Source organism: Castor canadensis, chromosome 5, assembly GCF_047511655.1.
Source record: "Castor canadensis chromosome 5, mCasCan1.hap1v2, whole genome shotgun sequence".
In the NCBI taxonomy this organism is placed as follows: domain Eukaryota; kingdom Metazoa; phylum Chordata; class Mammalia; order Rodentia; family Castoridae; genus Castor; species Castor canadensis.
This window is the reverse complement of record NC_133390.1, coordinates 6242363-6257719: the sequence shown is the minus strand read 5'-3', so window position 1 is coordinate 6257719 and position 15357 is coordinate 6242363. Positions and strand designations below refer to the sequence as shown.

Sequence of the window (15357 nt, the reverse complement as noted above, 5' to 3'; positions counted from 1 at the left end):
CATTTTCTCATTATTCATGTAATGAGACACTTTTGAGTGCAGGGGACAGTTGATGCTACAATTCATGAAAAACCCAGGAGGCAATAACTGTGGGAGATATACGAGCCTGGTGTTAAGCGAGCACATATCAAGAGAAGGGCGGGGCGGGGGGGAAGAGGGCGGATGGGGGAGGGGTGCACAATTGGATCCCTTAGCAAAATCAAATGTCTTCCACATATGCCGTACTGCATGGCCACTAGCTGACACTCTCCCTCCATAAAAGCTTAAGACAGCATTATTTTCCAGGCCATAAAACCTCAGAGATGAATTGTGCCATATGTGGGCAAAGCCCCCTCCCACCAAGCCCTCGTGCTTGGGAAATAGAATCGAGCACCACATCTTCAAAGAGAGTTCTTGGTAAATATACTACCGGTTTTACAACCTCTATCCTCAGCACAAATCACTGCGGAACACATTCTCTTAGCCGTGCCCCCATTCCCACCCCGATGGCCCCCCATCTGGAACAACCTTTGGAAAAGACTGACTAACTTCCATTTCGCCTTCTCCAAGGGTGGGAAGCGGGAGATGAGGTAGAACAGGGCAGCGTCTCCTTACCTGGAGCCATTCACCTGGCTAGGGTTGCATTCCATCTTGATGGTGACCCTGGCTGGGGGTTGAGACAGCCAGTCCTGCTGAGGGACACGTGGGCTCATCTTGGAGGTCTGGCCATAGTCACTGGAGGGAGATGCTGTCATCTCTGTCTTAGCCAGGTGTGGCGTTCCGTAGGCACACTCGAATAACGACTGGTCCTCACTCACAACTGACAAGGCTTCCTGGAGACCAAAAGAAACACATTCTCAGAGCATTCCAAAGAACCCTCATGTCTCCACAGTTGCTGATTTCAGAGTTACTTCTAACAGGGACACTTTTTAGGCAGTTTTTATGGTATCCATGTCTACTTTTCAGAAGAAAAAAAAATGCCTTGTTTTCTTCCCTCCAGACTGTTAAGTGTTGGAACTGCCCAGCTTGGAAACACTGGAAGCACCCTAGCTGCACTGCAACAGGCAAGTAATAGGCACTTTAATCTCAGCTCATGGAAGTTGAATTTCAAAGGTCTTAGAAGACATCAATCGTTTGTCATCATTTGACAAACGCAATCTATAATTCAGGCAGACAGGGTACAGTACAGTCATGAAGATTAAAAACACAAAAGAGAAATGTGAAGGTTGCCACCTAGGCACCTGGCAAAACCCTGCCTCATGCCTGTAGACTTTGAGGAAGAGGACCTCAGAAGGAGAGCAAAGGGAGACGAGATCGCTAAAGGCCAGCCAAAGAGGTGGCCTTTTCTTCTCTATGCTATTAACTGAAACAGAGTTCAAGCAGTTCTTCCACAATGGTGAACATCTGGATGATAAATGAGCCCATCCTCCTAAAAGCTGCGAATATCCAGATGCCTACAAATATCAGGATGTTTAAAATATCTGGATCACGAAGAGCTCTTTTCTCTCTCTTTCTCCTTACTTTCTATTAATATCTTTATTTTTCTGCATGATTTCGTGAGAAGAAATGGAAATTTGTCATCATTGGGTCATTTTTCTGTGGTTCCAAGACAGGCAAGTGGTTAGCCATGGCTGTGCTGATATTCTACAGAGAAATCAGCAAAGGCAAATTCAATTTGGAAATTTCAGCTACTTGAATAATATATTGCATAGCCACTATGCAGAGCATTTATGACACAATCCAATTTTGGTTTTTAGAACAGAAAAAAAAAAAAAAAAGAAATCCGCTCATGTTTATTTCAGTCTTCTGGCATCCTCTGTATCGCTATCAATTGTGTGAAGTAAATCCTGGTTGTGCACAGATTACTTTTTAAATGGAACTTTGGAGCCAGTAAAGAAGACCATGGAGACCTTCTCATCTTTCAGGATCAAGAAATGTTGGAGCAGACCTAACCTTGAACGAGGTGTGAAGATGTTCCAGGGCGCTGGGAAGAAGCAGACTTGGGTTGTCACCAGCTCTTTCCCATCTCCACACCTCTGTGGTGCCCTTCTCAGTTTTTGCTTTGGGAACTGTCTTTACATTAACACTCCCTTCTTGTTCTCTGGCTGGACCTTTAAGTAAGGATACTCCCCTCAGCAGGAGAGCCTTATGCAGCTGTCCGTTTGAGATGGAGATCGCCCTCCATCCCCAGAAGCATCTGATTAGTTTGTCCCTCCAACCCCACTTGCCAAGGACCTGGTGTTCTCCCTGCTTCCCAAGTGCACAAACTTCTTTGGCTGCTCTATGGCTCTATACTTGGTGAGTGGGAAGAGTCAGAAGGAATGAACCTCTGCCTTGCTCTCAGCATGGTGGCCAGGTATCTGTGCCTAGGTAACCTCCAGCCTTGACTTCATTAGAACCCCATAATCACAGCCCGGTGACACTATGCGAAAGACCAAGGTCAGAGTTTAAGCAGGAATGTACACTCTTCCAAAAGTCAAGTTGTGCCAATCAGAGAGCCAGAATCAGGTGCAAGAGGGGAACAATACCTTAATTATACACCACCATCCCATCCACCAACAGAAGAACATGAGGTGGCTGTCTGAAGGTGACGGTGGTGATGGACATCCTAGATGTTGGGGTGCTAAATTACGTGGTTCTGTCTTCTGAATGAGTGAATGTAAGGACTCTAAACTGAGAGTCATGGGGTTAAAAGTCAAATCAGCACCACAGGCACCATGAGGCTATATTAATAAAAAAGGCAAAAATTATAGCTTCTTAAGCAATTTGTGCTGAGCAGATCCCCTTTCCTGTAGTGGTGCTGGGTACCTGGCCTTAAACACTCAGAGCAGAAACCAGGCTGGTGACTGCCTTTCTCCCTGACTCCAGCAACACTTGGAGGGGAAGAAATGCACTATGTAATGTTGGCTTTGGCTCTCTGATGACAAGAAACATGAATAAATTTGTGATTTATATCAGAAATTGGCAAAAACAAGTTATATATAAGGGAAAGGCAAATTTTTAAATTACAAATTAAAAAGGTCTTCATCAGCAACCAAAAGGAAGAACTTTAAAGTATTAATATAAAATTAGTATATCCCCATAGATAAAGTAAGATATTCTTGTAAACAAAGCCACTGGCCAAATAAATGTAGCAGAAGTTTAAAAAAAAGGGGGGGGGGGACAAAATATTCAAACTAAAATGAGGCTGCAGTGAGTGTTTGTTGGGGGAGAACTCTGTTCTCACATCTGGCAAAGTATTATTTCAACACATGGTTTTCTAAAGGAAGAAATCAAAGTTAATTGAGATCAATTTAGAAAAAAAAAACTTACAAATGCTAGAGGTAAGGGCACAAATCTTTCCTTCATACCTCAACATTCTTCTCGAAGCTGATACAATGATGTAACTCAGAATATGAAAACAGCATTCCATTGCTTTGGTTCATTAGAGGGGAAATGTTCTAAAAGCGAAGAAACTTTAGGATAAGCATTTCAAAACAGGTGAATACAGTTCTCTGAACAGACAGCGAGCTCAAAACACACGCCCCAAATGACTCAACAACCACACCCAACACCTAGAATGGAGTAGCGATTAGGAAAAGGAATTGAGATCACATACCACATACGCACGCGCGCGCACACACACACACACACACACCCCAGCACAGCATGTTTCACATGGGAGAAGTAAAAGGAAAACAGAGGTGTAATTTTCAGAGACCCTTTCAAAAAAATTATCACCAACATGAACTGCTAGAAGAAAACCAGGATACCAACCCACGACATCACTTCGTTCCCCATTTGACTATATACATGAAGGTATCATTGTCCCTTTGTGAAGTATGAGTGACAACAACCAATGCATAGGATTCTGCCTGTCGCTCCCAGGACCTCAAAGGAGAGACAGGGCCTAGCCCCATGGGACCGAAACCAGAAAGGAGCACTGAGCACAAGGGAGTGTGACTTTTGCCCCTTCTGCCCTGGAGGGACTGCCTGGCCTTAGCTCATGATGTCCCTTCATCTGGCTTCCCTCCCTTGTCACCTGCGCCTCTCACCTGCCCAGGTGTCTTTGGATGCCATAGTTAATATGGGAAGTTTACTCTTTCTAAACCTCCAGCCAGACACAAGGCTTGGAAATGGCTTTATAACACAGAATTCAAAAGGAGTCAAAATCTGGCAGAAATGTGGCATAATAATTTAGTATGCCCGCCTCTGCGTTACTATAAAAAGACCTGAACTTTACACTGGTGTGTGCCTGTCTGGGGGTGTTTTTACTGTGGCTCCAGGAAAGTTGGGGTCGTGTGACATAGCCGGTGGTTCCCTCCCAAGGCCATTTTTATGAACTGAGGAGACACATAAATTTCAAGCAAATTGCCCCCAAACAATCAACACTGCTGCATTGGTGTTTCAGAGCTTATTACTTCACCTGAGTATTGAAAACACCAGTAACAGATGAGGACCATTCCAGGGAGTCTTGGACATGAGATAATAGTTGACCTATCGTTCCAGAAAGGGAAGAGACTCAACTAGGTTATATTTCAGATTGTGCGACTAAAATGGTGTCCACTTTCAAGAAGTTGAACCTGAGTGGAACAAAGCATATACACAATAGCTAGATTTGGAGGGGAAAACTAAAACAAAAATAGAAAAGTCAAACACATTTTGTATGCAACTGACATTTCCAGAAAAAGATCTCAAGGCTTCTGATGTCTTTCTGTAATAGATTAATGTTTTGTTAGGCTCTTAGATTTCAAGTGAAAGTTAGAAAATCAGGATCTCTGCCCGAATTTGTTTCTAATTTGTGATCCCCGAGGTTCATAAAAATACTATCTTGTTAATGCAAAGAATCCATCACACTTTGGTTTTCTTGAAGCTCTGGCAGCTTTGAAGTGTTGAAAACAAGAGAATCTCACAAATGGCCATTTCTCCTTCACAGCTGGAGAATGCCAGGGGCACCCAGGGAAGCAGCCCTTCCATGCTTTTCAAAAATTAGGAAGACAGCCAGAAGTAGACCTCTGGGAACTGGATTCACAAATCAGCTTTCAGTTTCCCCAAGTCTTATGTGTCTCAGTGACTTGACAATTATGGAAAACAAATGGAAACACCAAGTGGAAGGAGCACTTTAAGAAGAGGCCATCCATGCTTTAAGATAATTTCATAAAAGTCCTTGCCATCCCAGCCATGTGGAGACCATCCACGTCAGGAAGCCAACGTCATCTTGCACCAATGGCCTGCCTTATCAGTGTTGAGATCCCATCCCATTACAATCCAACAATAAACTCTTCCATTTTACTTTTCTCTTACACATAACCTTGCAGGCTTGGGCATGTTACTTAACTCCTGATACTGCAGTCAACAGCATAGCCACTTTCATAAACAGCTGATCCACCCTATATAAGCCAAATTACCTTGCTAAATACTGTGCACATAATATCCTCTTAAATACTATTTTGGTGATGTCAGATACACCATTTTTTTCACATTTTACCAGCTCTGAAATCTGGATGCATCTTATGGCCAGTGGCACATCCTAGGTTACTGGCAGCATTGCTTTTCCTATGGTGGCAGAAAACCCATGGTATGTTTCATTGACGGTGGCATCTTAGATCCATGGAATATAAGCATTTCATTCTTACAACAGTCCTATAAGTTTAATTGTCATTCATGCCCACAGCAAGCTCAGAAAAGAGAAGTAACATCCAGTTAGAATGAGGTAGAAGCAGGGATTGTGTCTGAATGGAATCACTCCCCAGGGCTGAACACTAACTGCTATCTGGGTATTATTAGAAGCAAGAAGGTGGATAAGGGAAGTCATATGCCAGAGTCCTTTGATGCCCTGTCTTGTCACAGCTGCAAAAATAGCAGGGCTGTTTTTCAGATAAGAGACAGAACCACCCAGAGAGAGTAAGGCTGGTAGAGATAAGAGGTGGAAGAAGGATGGGTCTGGAGATAGGGGGTGGTATACGTGCATCATCCCAGGACCCAGGATGGAATAAAGGATCAGGAGAGTAAGTGGAGTCTCTTGGAAACCAGTAAAGAACCCTCTAGACAGATGCTTTTCCACGAGTCTAAGGGATATGTAACCACAGAGCTGCACACATGTAATTATTTCTTGCATAATGGTTTAAACCAATGACCTGTCCTTTCCTTTGGTTATCCCAATTATTCAGACTCAAGGAGCTGGCTATGTATTGGGGTATAATTATTGCAGATAGAAGCCTGCCTTCTCTTAAATAACACACAGAAAAATAGGGCATGTAGGAACCCCATTTATAAATATGTCAGAGCCTATGCCACCATGGGGACCTTTAATAGATGTTTGCAGCCCTAATTACATTGAAAACCTATATATTAGGTTGTCTCAAGCCCTGTTGTTTATAGTTTCTTTCCAAGAAAAAGCACATACAGAAGATGCTCCTAGAAAGTTTACTTTCTAATTACACTTGGAAGAGGGAAAAGCAGCACAAGGAAACAGACGATCAAGGCCCTCTCTGCCACCACTAGTCAAGACACAGAACCTGCAGGAATTGTTACTCTCAATAAATGAACATCTGCAATTCTGTTGCAGCGCCAGGGACCTTCACCTGCCCCAAGTGCCTTGTAGTTACGACATGCACAAAAACCCAAGATGCCTCGTCAAGCTGGGTGTGATCATTCTTGTTCTTTCTTGACATTCTTTTCTTCCTTTTTAATTCTTCAGATGGGGAAACATTAATATCACATGTTTAATGCAGCGCCTGGCTTTGTGTTCACATTTTTCTAATTTAACACATTGCTTTTTTAATCTTTCAAAAATATAAAAAAATCTTGGATTCACCTCAAAGGAAAAATATATGTAATCAAATGAAGTCCCCCTAAAGTACGTATTTCTCCAATATGATATCACTTCGGTATCAAACAATTTTACAACTTTACCATATCAGCTCAGTTCTTCAAGAATAAGACCCAGGAGTGGTGTTGAGATATTTGCAGAAACATACATACACACAGGCTTACAGATATGTACGTATGTACACTTTTACATACCAGTATGTACAGGTATTAATAAATATATGTAAAGATAAGGAAATGGATAACTTATTATCTTGGTTAATGGAGCACTTTAGAGGGCTTTCACACATTCCTTGCCTTTAAGCACACCAGTAGGGCAGATGTTGACAAATAAACCAGACTTTGAATTCTTCCCTTTTCACCCTGCTTACGACTTTTTCATTCTAGAAGGAACTTTCCCCTTCCTTCTGCCTAGCTCTTCAGAATGAACTTAACTGGAGATTCTTCTCCCTTTGGAGACCTTCACCTGATTGTTCTTCCTCTGAAGTCACTGAATTTCAGTTCCCATTCGAGCTGTGTCTGGTGGTACCTGTGGCAGGAGGGTTGAGAGTTTGAGGACAGCCTGTGATACATAGTGAGTTCAAGGGCAGCCTGGACTACATAGGAAGACACTGTCTCAAAAATAAGCAAAGAAATGAATAAAGCACTTTAGATTCAGCTTCTCTCTCTCTCTCTCTCTCTCTCTCTCTCTCTCTCTCTCTCTCTCTCTCTGTGTGTGTGTGTGTGTGTGTGTGTGTGTGTTTCTCCCATTGAAACAGTTTTCTTGACATCACACACTTACTGATGCTCATATTAACCATCTAAGTTAGGAAATAACATGAAAGCCCCACCATCGTGCATTATGTGGGATCCAAACATGTCTCTCACACCCCAAGTAGGAACTGTGCCTTCAGTCTTATTACCATGGAGCACCTTATTGTGGGATTTTACTTTAAATTCATGTAGGCTTGAACTACAAACCCTAAATAGTAGGTAACCTAAAAAAAAATAAAGCTAGTAGAAAATCAACTTTTCCAAAGCAAGGAGAGAAGCATTCAATCAGGAATCAGAAAGACTGGAAATAGTCTGATGTTGGAGTTTTGTGTCAAATTTTCAAAGAATAGTTATGGTTTATATAATAAAAAAGGACTTAAATGAATCTTGAGAAATTTAAAAACCTAACCAACACAGCTTTAAGATAGTTGTTTTCTTTGCTTTCTTGGTGTGGTACAAGACAGTCTTCTAATTTGAAATGAGAACAGGCCAGGACTGTTTGGCCTGGCAAAGGCTATTATTTAGTCAGGCAAGGAACAGACATTTGGAGATTTGAGGAGGCAAACATATTTGACCTGATTTAAACAATGTATCCATGAATTAGTGGTACCCACTAATCCATGCAATTTTTGTGTTTTAAGTACCAGTTAAAATAAATTCAACTGAAAAAAGGAAACAAAGTGTTTGATGCTAATAGCTTCTGTTTCCCTCCTGCAAGGACACCACTCCCTTCTACTTCTTTCCTTTAGAGATGAACAAAAAGCATAGAGAAACATGTGGAAGCATCCTGTCGGTGTGTTTTAAGTCACTGAGTGCAAGTGTGGTCCTTCAGGTGCATCTGCATGCATGGATGCTTCCACTCTGGACAGTCAATAGTAGCCATGGTCATCAGGTCACACTCAGCCTTTATTTATTTTTTTAGCTTTAAATCACTTGAGATGAAAACATGTTTGGCTTTTTGTTGCGGTTTGTTTGTTTTTACTTTTTAACCACAAAATTTAAGTTAAATACAGAGATGCAGCAAAATGTAGAAGGCAGCATGGTAGAGAACACAACAAAGCCCTGGGACCAGACGACCTGAGTGTGGAGCAGGGCTCTGCTCAGGCTCTCTGCGAAATTCCCCAGCCTCCTCCTGCTCTGTGTTTGAGCTTGCTGGGGGCTTGTCAGAAATGCAGACTCTGGGTCCTCAGGAACCCACTTTATAGTGACGTCCTTGAGTGAGCTGGGAGCATGTTCAAGTTCAACCAGAGCTCCCTCGTCCTCTGCATCTCAGCTGTGGAGGTGGTTCTGATCATAGCCACCCTGCTCTCAACTGGGCCAAATGTAAGCCTTAATGTTAGACTTAAGTTACTATCACATTGTAGAAAGTTGATAGGGCTGACTCAGTCTTCCCATGGTTCAGGCACAGTCATCCATTTGCAGACATGACTTTAACGAGCCAGATACCAGGAAGATTACAACATCTTCCGTATGTCATTAGTACTCAGTCTTTGCAAGTACTAAAATTTAAAGTCATATATCCATCTAACATGGGGAGAAGGATGCTTTGGCAGCTTTCCTTCTTCTTAAGAGCCCACTATTCACTTTAGCTCCACCTGATTTTTTAGCCTTTCCTGATCCAGTTCTTTCTTGGGATTTCAGCTCTAACTCCATACTGATGTCAACAAAATAGAAACTTTTGTGCAAGAAGGGATGGTTCCTGGTATGTCCCTGCCACACTCGTGGCTTTTTTTAAAAACAAACCAATGGCTAGGGGTATGACTCAGGGGTAGAGCACTTGTCCAGCCTGCCCAGCACCAGAAAAGGAAAAAAAAATGAACAAATGAGGGTGCAATGTGCTTACAGCATCGTCCCCATTTTCCTCTAGATCACTACATGGCACACAGTTGACACTCCTCAAACTCCTCAAGAAAGGTCTTCTCTTCCGGGATGTATGATCTATGATGGTTTTTAACTTTGCTTAAGACTTGGCTTTTCAATAACCTTATACAAGGAGGTCAACCCTACAGCAGCCCTGGGAAGAAGTTCACAGCCTCACTCTACCTTTCTGAACTCTGCAGCTGGCAAGACTAGGTGGGGATCCAGATAGTTCAGGTTTTCAGAGGCTCAGAGGCTACTCAGAACAGCACCATCAGGCTACAGAGTGACAAAGCCCTTTGCATCTTTCCTTCACTGGAACAGTCCTCTGAACAGCAAGGGAGGGATGGAATAGCTCACCCTAGGCTTCAGAGGGGGCCCCATGAAAGTGAGGCAGCCCCACACTTGGCTGCCTCAAAAAACACATGCGCTAAAAATACATCACGCTGCACATCTGGAACGGGTCTCCTCCGTGGGTCTCTGACACATGGATTCATTATTTTCGATAAAATTCCAAGAATTTTATTCATGAGAAAATTCTGGCACAATGGGAAACCTTGGCAAGCCCAAGATGGAAGCAACAGATGTCCTGGCCTCCTCCCACAATTCTGTCTCTAGCTCAGCTCATTTTCATCAGTTATCTAAGTCATGCCTTCAAATATTCAATCCAAAAGTTTCCATGAGAGGAAGGTCTTGGAACAGCATGGATTTTTTAAAGAATGGGTGCAGCTCCCTCCTCCCACCCCACAATGGGGTCACACTGGATTCAGTACACAGGTGTGAGGAGGGGCTTGGTTGGTGCCAGCAGCTCAGTGCCTTCCTGATCTATTAGAAGAAGATCTGATCTACTAATGTTTTCTAAGACTCCTTATTGTACCAAAATGAAATCTCTTCTATTTAACTAGCAACATTCTCTTCCTGGCGCAGGCACACTGCAAGCTGTCCCTTCTCCATCTCTGAGAAGATATGTGGATAGGTGAAAATCTCTCAGGTACTGAGCTGTGAAAACATTTCTGCATGTGTGGGTTAGAGGCTAACCACAGTCTCTTTCTATGCTCCCACAAGACTTTCATTTCCCGTGACCTCATAGGCATTTTCCTTCTTGCTAATGGCAGGAAGCTAGCCTGTACACTAGAGCTGGTTCTGTGTCTTCAGGCGTGGTTAGGAGGTAATATCCGACCTGGACCACTGGCTGTTCTGTATATAAAATGCACCAGTCACAATAAAATGTGGTTCTTCTAATGGAAAGTATTGCAGAAACTGGGGCCCTGGCAAAAAAGAACTCACACAGTCCTGATGACTTACACAGAGCTTAGGCACCCCTTCTTCTTCTCATCCCCATCCTCAAGTAATTACTGGTGCAGGCCACACACTGTACAAGGCACACACAAATTCAAACGTTTTCTTTTTCTCAGACATGGACACCCACTGTGGAGAGAGTCAGTGATCACCCACCACAAGGGTCCACTCTGCCAAGCTCATGCTTCATGCATCACTATGAGCAATGACGCCTCCCTCCTGGGGGCAGGAGGTTAAGCCTGTGCTTTGCAGAAGATTTTCCCAGCACATAAATCTTCCCTGTTTGCTGCACAGGAAAGGGACCAAGTAGCCAGGGTGTCAACCCTTTGTGAGCACATGCTTTTCTCATGATGTAGTGTGAGCACCCTGTTGGCGTAACAGTTTTAATGCCCCCAACAAACCGGTTGCCAGTGAGACTTGATTTTTACGACTCTGGGAGTGCTGACTTCAATGCCCTGATACATTGGAATTTTAAGTTATAAACTTGCCCAACAATTTCAACCACTCACATGTATATCACACCCAATAGGGGCTCTCTTGGCGTCTGGCTGGACCCCTTGGTAAATTTATATGCTTTGGAGTTCCAATTGCTCCTTAACAAAATCTGTAGGTTCATTCATCTCCAAACCATTCTGGCTGCAGAATAGCTCAGTGGCTTGAAACCTTCATGATGCCTACATGGAGGTCTCTGCATTGCCTCTTCACCAGGAGCCTCTTTACTGATTGCACTCATCTGCTTGAGGGAAAAGGGTCACAGATGTCCATATCTGTCCATCTCTTCCAGAGGAGAAGAGGCAGTTTCTAGGGCTCAGAGTTGTGCACCAGTGCATAGGTTCTGACCAGCACAAAGATACCTGCTGGTGGAGGTGGACAGGTGAGGAATGAACACCTGCTCATGAGGCCCTGTGACCTCTGTAGGGTCACCTCTTTTGGAGCCAATAGGATTTCTAAGTTGCCCACCCATCCAACCTACACACCCCACCTGATGAGGGTGCCATGTGGCTATTTCTACATAAAGAGAAACTGACCTAGAAGAGTTCGGTTGTATTCCATCTTCCAGTCTAGCAGGCTTTCACTTGTCCCTATTAACTTGTGATACAGATGCATTTTAAACTGACTCGAAAATGAAAATAAGGTATAAAGAACCCCTGGAGTCAGGAAACCACAATGGTACTGTCAATTCTTAACCTTCAGCTTCTGACCTCAGAAAACAAGCAAGCTGGACCACCAAAAGTTCTGGCCTCTGCCAAGGTCCTGTCAAGTGGTGGCCACACAGGTTCCCAAGGGTCCTGGCATCTGGGCTGGGTTTTCATTAATGAAAGTGATGTTAGTTCAAATTCTGCAATCCAGTGCACTTTCCCAATATTTACCAGGATGTTCTGTCAAATAGAAATACTCAATATTCATACAAAGATCTCTCAAATGTGCACTTTTTGTCACTCATGTCAATGTCTCTAACCTTCATACTTTGCTTTCAAGCAGAAGAGTATAAGGGCATAAGTCTGGGTGTCGGGTGGGGTAGCTGTCCGGCAATGCATGTGACCAAGGTAGGGACATCCCATCAGCCTGCATCTCCCCAGGTTCCTCATCCACAGACTTAACAGACAGCAAGTTGAAAATATTTGAAAAAAAAAAAAAAAAACCTCTGCATCCAGACTGGACACATGCAGACTTATTTTCTTGTTTTTACTTCCTAAACAACACAGTACACGAACAATTTACTTGTCATTATACAGTGTGTTAGGTATTGCACACAATCTAGAGATGGTTTAAAGTATACAAGGATGTATGCCATTTTCTACAAGGGGCTTGGGCATCCGTGGGGTTTGGTAGCCAAAAGGAGTCCTGGAACCAATCCCCCTTAGATAACAAGGGATGACTGCACTTACTTAAGTATCTCAGAACTCGAATGAAATTTCATCTCCCACTTGACCCTCTAACCATGCAGTCTGGTTCTGATGCTGCCCTACCAAGATGAGTAGTGAGATCTTTGTAGCCAAATCAGATCTACACTTGCAGCCAGTCCCTATGTCACTCAGGAGCAGTGAACAGGGCCGGCCACACCCTCCTCTTCTGACTCTTCTGACACCCTTCCACACTGCTGCTGGTCCTCTGCTTTTTCTGAGCCCCATCCTTCTCCCTCCTCTTTCTCTCCTCATCTCTGTGTGTTCATTTTTCTCCAAATGCCCTCCTGGGCCACCTCTCTCACTGGACCTCCACTTCACCCAAGCCACCTGTAAAAGCCCCATCTAGTGGCCTGAGCACCGTGTCTAAGCATAGCCTGTGTAATTCCAATGGACAGAAGTCCTTCATGTCTGCCTTGAAGGGATGGCACACTGGGCAGTCCATAAGACCCAAAGCCCCATAGGTGTAAGTGAGGGAAGACAAAGTCAAGTTCAAAAGCAGAAGTTCTGAGCTGAAGAGGGTTTTAAATGAAGCTTTATTGTGTCACCATTTTTAAGATGGTGTCTGATTCCCTGCTGGTACATTTTAGATGAATCCAAGGGGGTGATCCCTGCTAGTGTGTTCTTTGGAGAACAATTTTTATAGCACACCTTCACAGCCAATGTGGCAAACATCTTTGCTTCTGTTACATTAGAATTTCTGTACCAACAAAGGCTTTCTTAATCACCCCAAAGACTGGTCACCCTACACCATAGGGAGGCCAAAGGGGTAAGGAGCTCCTCACAGGAAGTTAGTTTCTAGTCTCCACTGACTTAAGACATTTTACAAGATGCACTGAACAACTTTTATGCTCCAGTCACTCCTAGGTGCTTCCAGGTGATATCAATGACCAAAATGCAAAGATTTCTTAATCAATCAGTCAACAATTTGTAGAGATTAGAGCCTTGTTTTGGAAGGCTTATCTCTGACCAGCAGGCACAGCAACATCTCAGACCTACTTAGATGTGCAGAACACCAGCCCCGCACCAGAACTCCTGAAGCCAAGACGAAGAAGAGTTAGTAAAATGAGCAAGGTGACTTACATGCACATGAAGTTCTGAGAACTGAGCCAGAAGACTGAAAGGGGGAGGAAAGAAAGGAAGGCAGAGCTAGGGAGGAGGCATAAGAGGAGAGGGATAGATGGTGTTTCTCACACAGGATGGTCAGGCTGGCCTTCGGGGAAGTGAGGCCTGACAAAGGTGAGGGATTCCTGGGGAATCCAGCCCTGGCAAGGTCAGAACAAGCCAGAAGTGGGCACCAGAGAGGGAGGGTGGGAACACTGGGATCAGGAACAGCCAGTGAGGGAGGGAAAGAGCAAGCCAAGGTGGAGGTTGGGCACAAGGCTGTGTGCAGTCTTGAAGGTTGTCGTAAGGACCTGGAGTTGACTGGGAGTGGAACGTGAGCCTCTCTAGCTGTCTTGGCCAAAAGCCCAGAGATTGTCTCCTTTTCCTGAGATAGATTAATATTTTCCATCTCATAAAGACTCCACAAAGAAAATTCTTTCTATCTTTTAAGTTTTATTATTTTAAGCTAAATGTGAGCAGAATGCTTGTAGCACTCCTGCCATGTGTGTACCAAAAGCTGCACCTAATAAAATGTTACAGCCACCCTTGCCCTGCATGCTGTGTGAGCTTCATTCAGACAGTCTATGAGCACATAAAGGACCAATCTCACAGATTGGATCGGATCCTGCCCATTCCCTAAGAATAGCAAAAGGGAATGCTAACAACGTATTCCCTCCAATCACCGTTAACCCAGGGAGCAGTGAGGGGTATGAGGGCCACAGGGGAGTGAGCTCCGGAGGGCAGATGCTGGTGTACAGGGTCACTTCCTTTCTGTTCACTGTGCACCGGAGCAAAGGTTTCAAGCTTGAACAGCTATTTCCTGCTTAGACAAAATGATAAACTTGTTTAAGGACGGGGGCATTTGGAAGGACTGTTCTAGTTCTTGCCTGTGGAGAATTCTAGTTTTTGGATTTCTGTGTCTTCTCATTGATGAAGGATGGCTGCTCTTCTGCAGCTGTGAAACTCATCTCAATATTCAGCACACAGTGTGCAACTTTAGTCAGGCGAGCTGCCAAGGCATAGTGCCACAGGCTGGGTAGCTACAGCAGTAGGCACCAACCGTCCCATGGTTCAGGAGTCTGGAAGTGCAAGATCACATGTCAGCAGTGTTGGTTCCTCCTGAAGCTGCTCTCCTGGCTTGTAGACAGACCACTCCAACTCCAAATCCTCTTCTCCCCATGTCTTCCCTTTATCTTCTCTCTGTACACATCTGCCTCTGTGTTCAAATCACCCCTTGTTATACAAACACCAGTCATCTTGGGTTAGGACCCATCCCAATGACCTCATTTCACCTTGGTCACTTAGGGAAAGACTCTGCTTCCAAATAAGGTCACATGCTGAGATACTGAGGGTTAGGACTTCAACATGCAAATTTAGGGGAACACAATCAACCAATACAGTCTGCTGTGGACCCCCAGAGAACAGCGAAGGGGTCCCATTCTGTAATCCCTGCTCTTCACGGTGCCAGGTGCCAAGGTAAGTACTGTAGCTCAGTAGTTCTCCAAGTGTGGTCCAGGAACCCTCCAAGGGCGGCCCTAAGGCCCCTCTATTTTTATAACATACGAAATGCCATTTGACTTTTCCATTCTCACCTCTCACAGGTGTGCAAAGGAGTTTTCCAGAAGCTATAAGCTGTATACTACAACACAGA

The 15357-nt window shown here is 44.0% G+C and overlaps 1 protein-coding gene across 8 annotated transcripts in view; it reads right to left on the bottom strand.

Moving 5' to 3' along the window:
- The window catches only part of Erg (ETS transcription factor ERG), a 227253-nt gene that overhangs the window by 51833 nt on the left and 160063 nt on the right, over positions 1-15357 (bottom strand). For all 8 annotated transcript variants that reach the window (XM_074072635.1, XM_074072639.1, XM_074072638.1 and 5 more), the window contains one exon: positions 595-812. In XM_074072635.1, coding sequence (XP_073928736.1) covers positions 595-812 — 218 coding nt within the window. The remainder of the gene's footprint in view (positions 1-594; positions 813-15357) is intronic.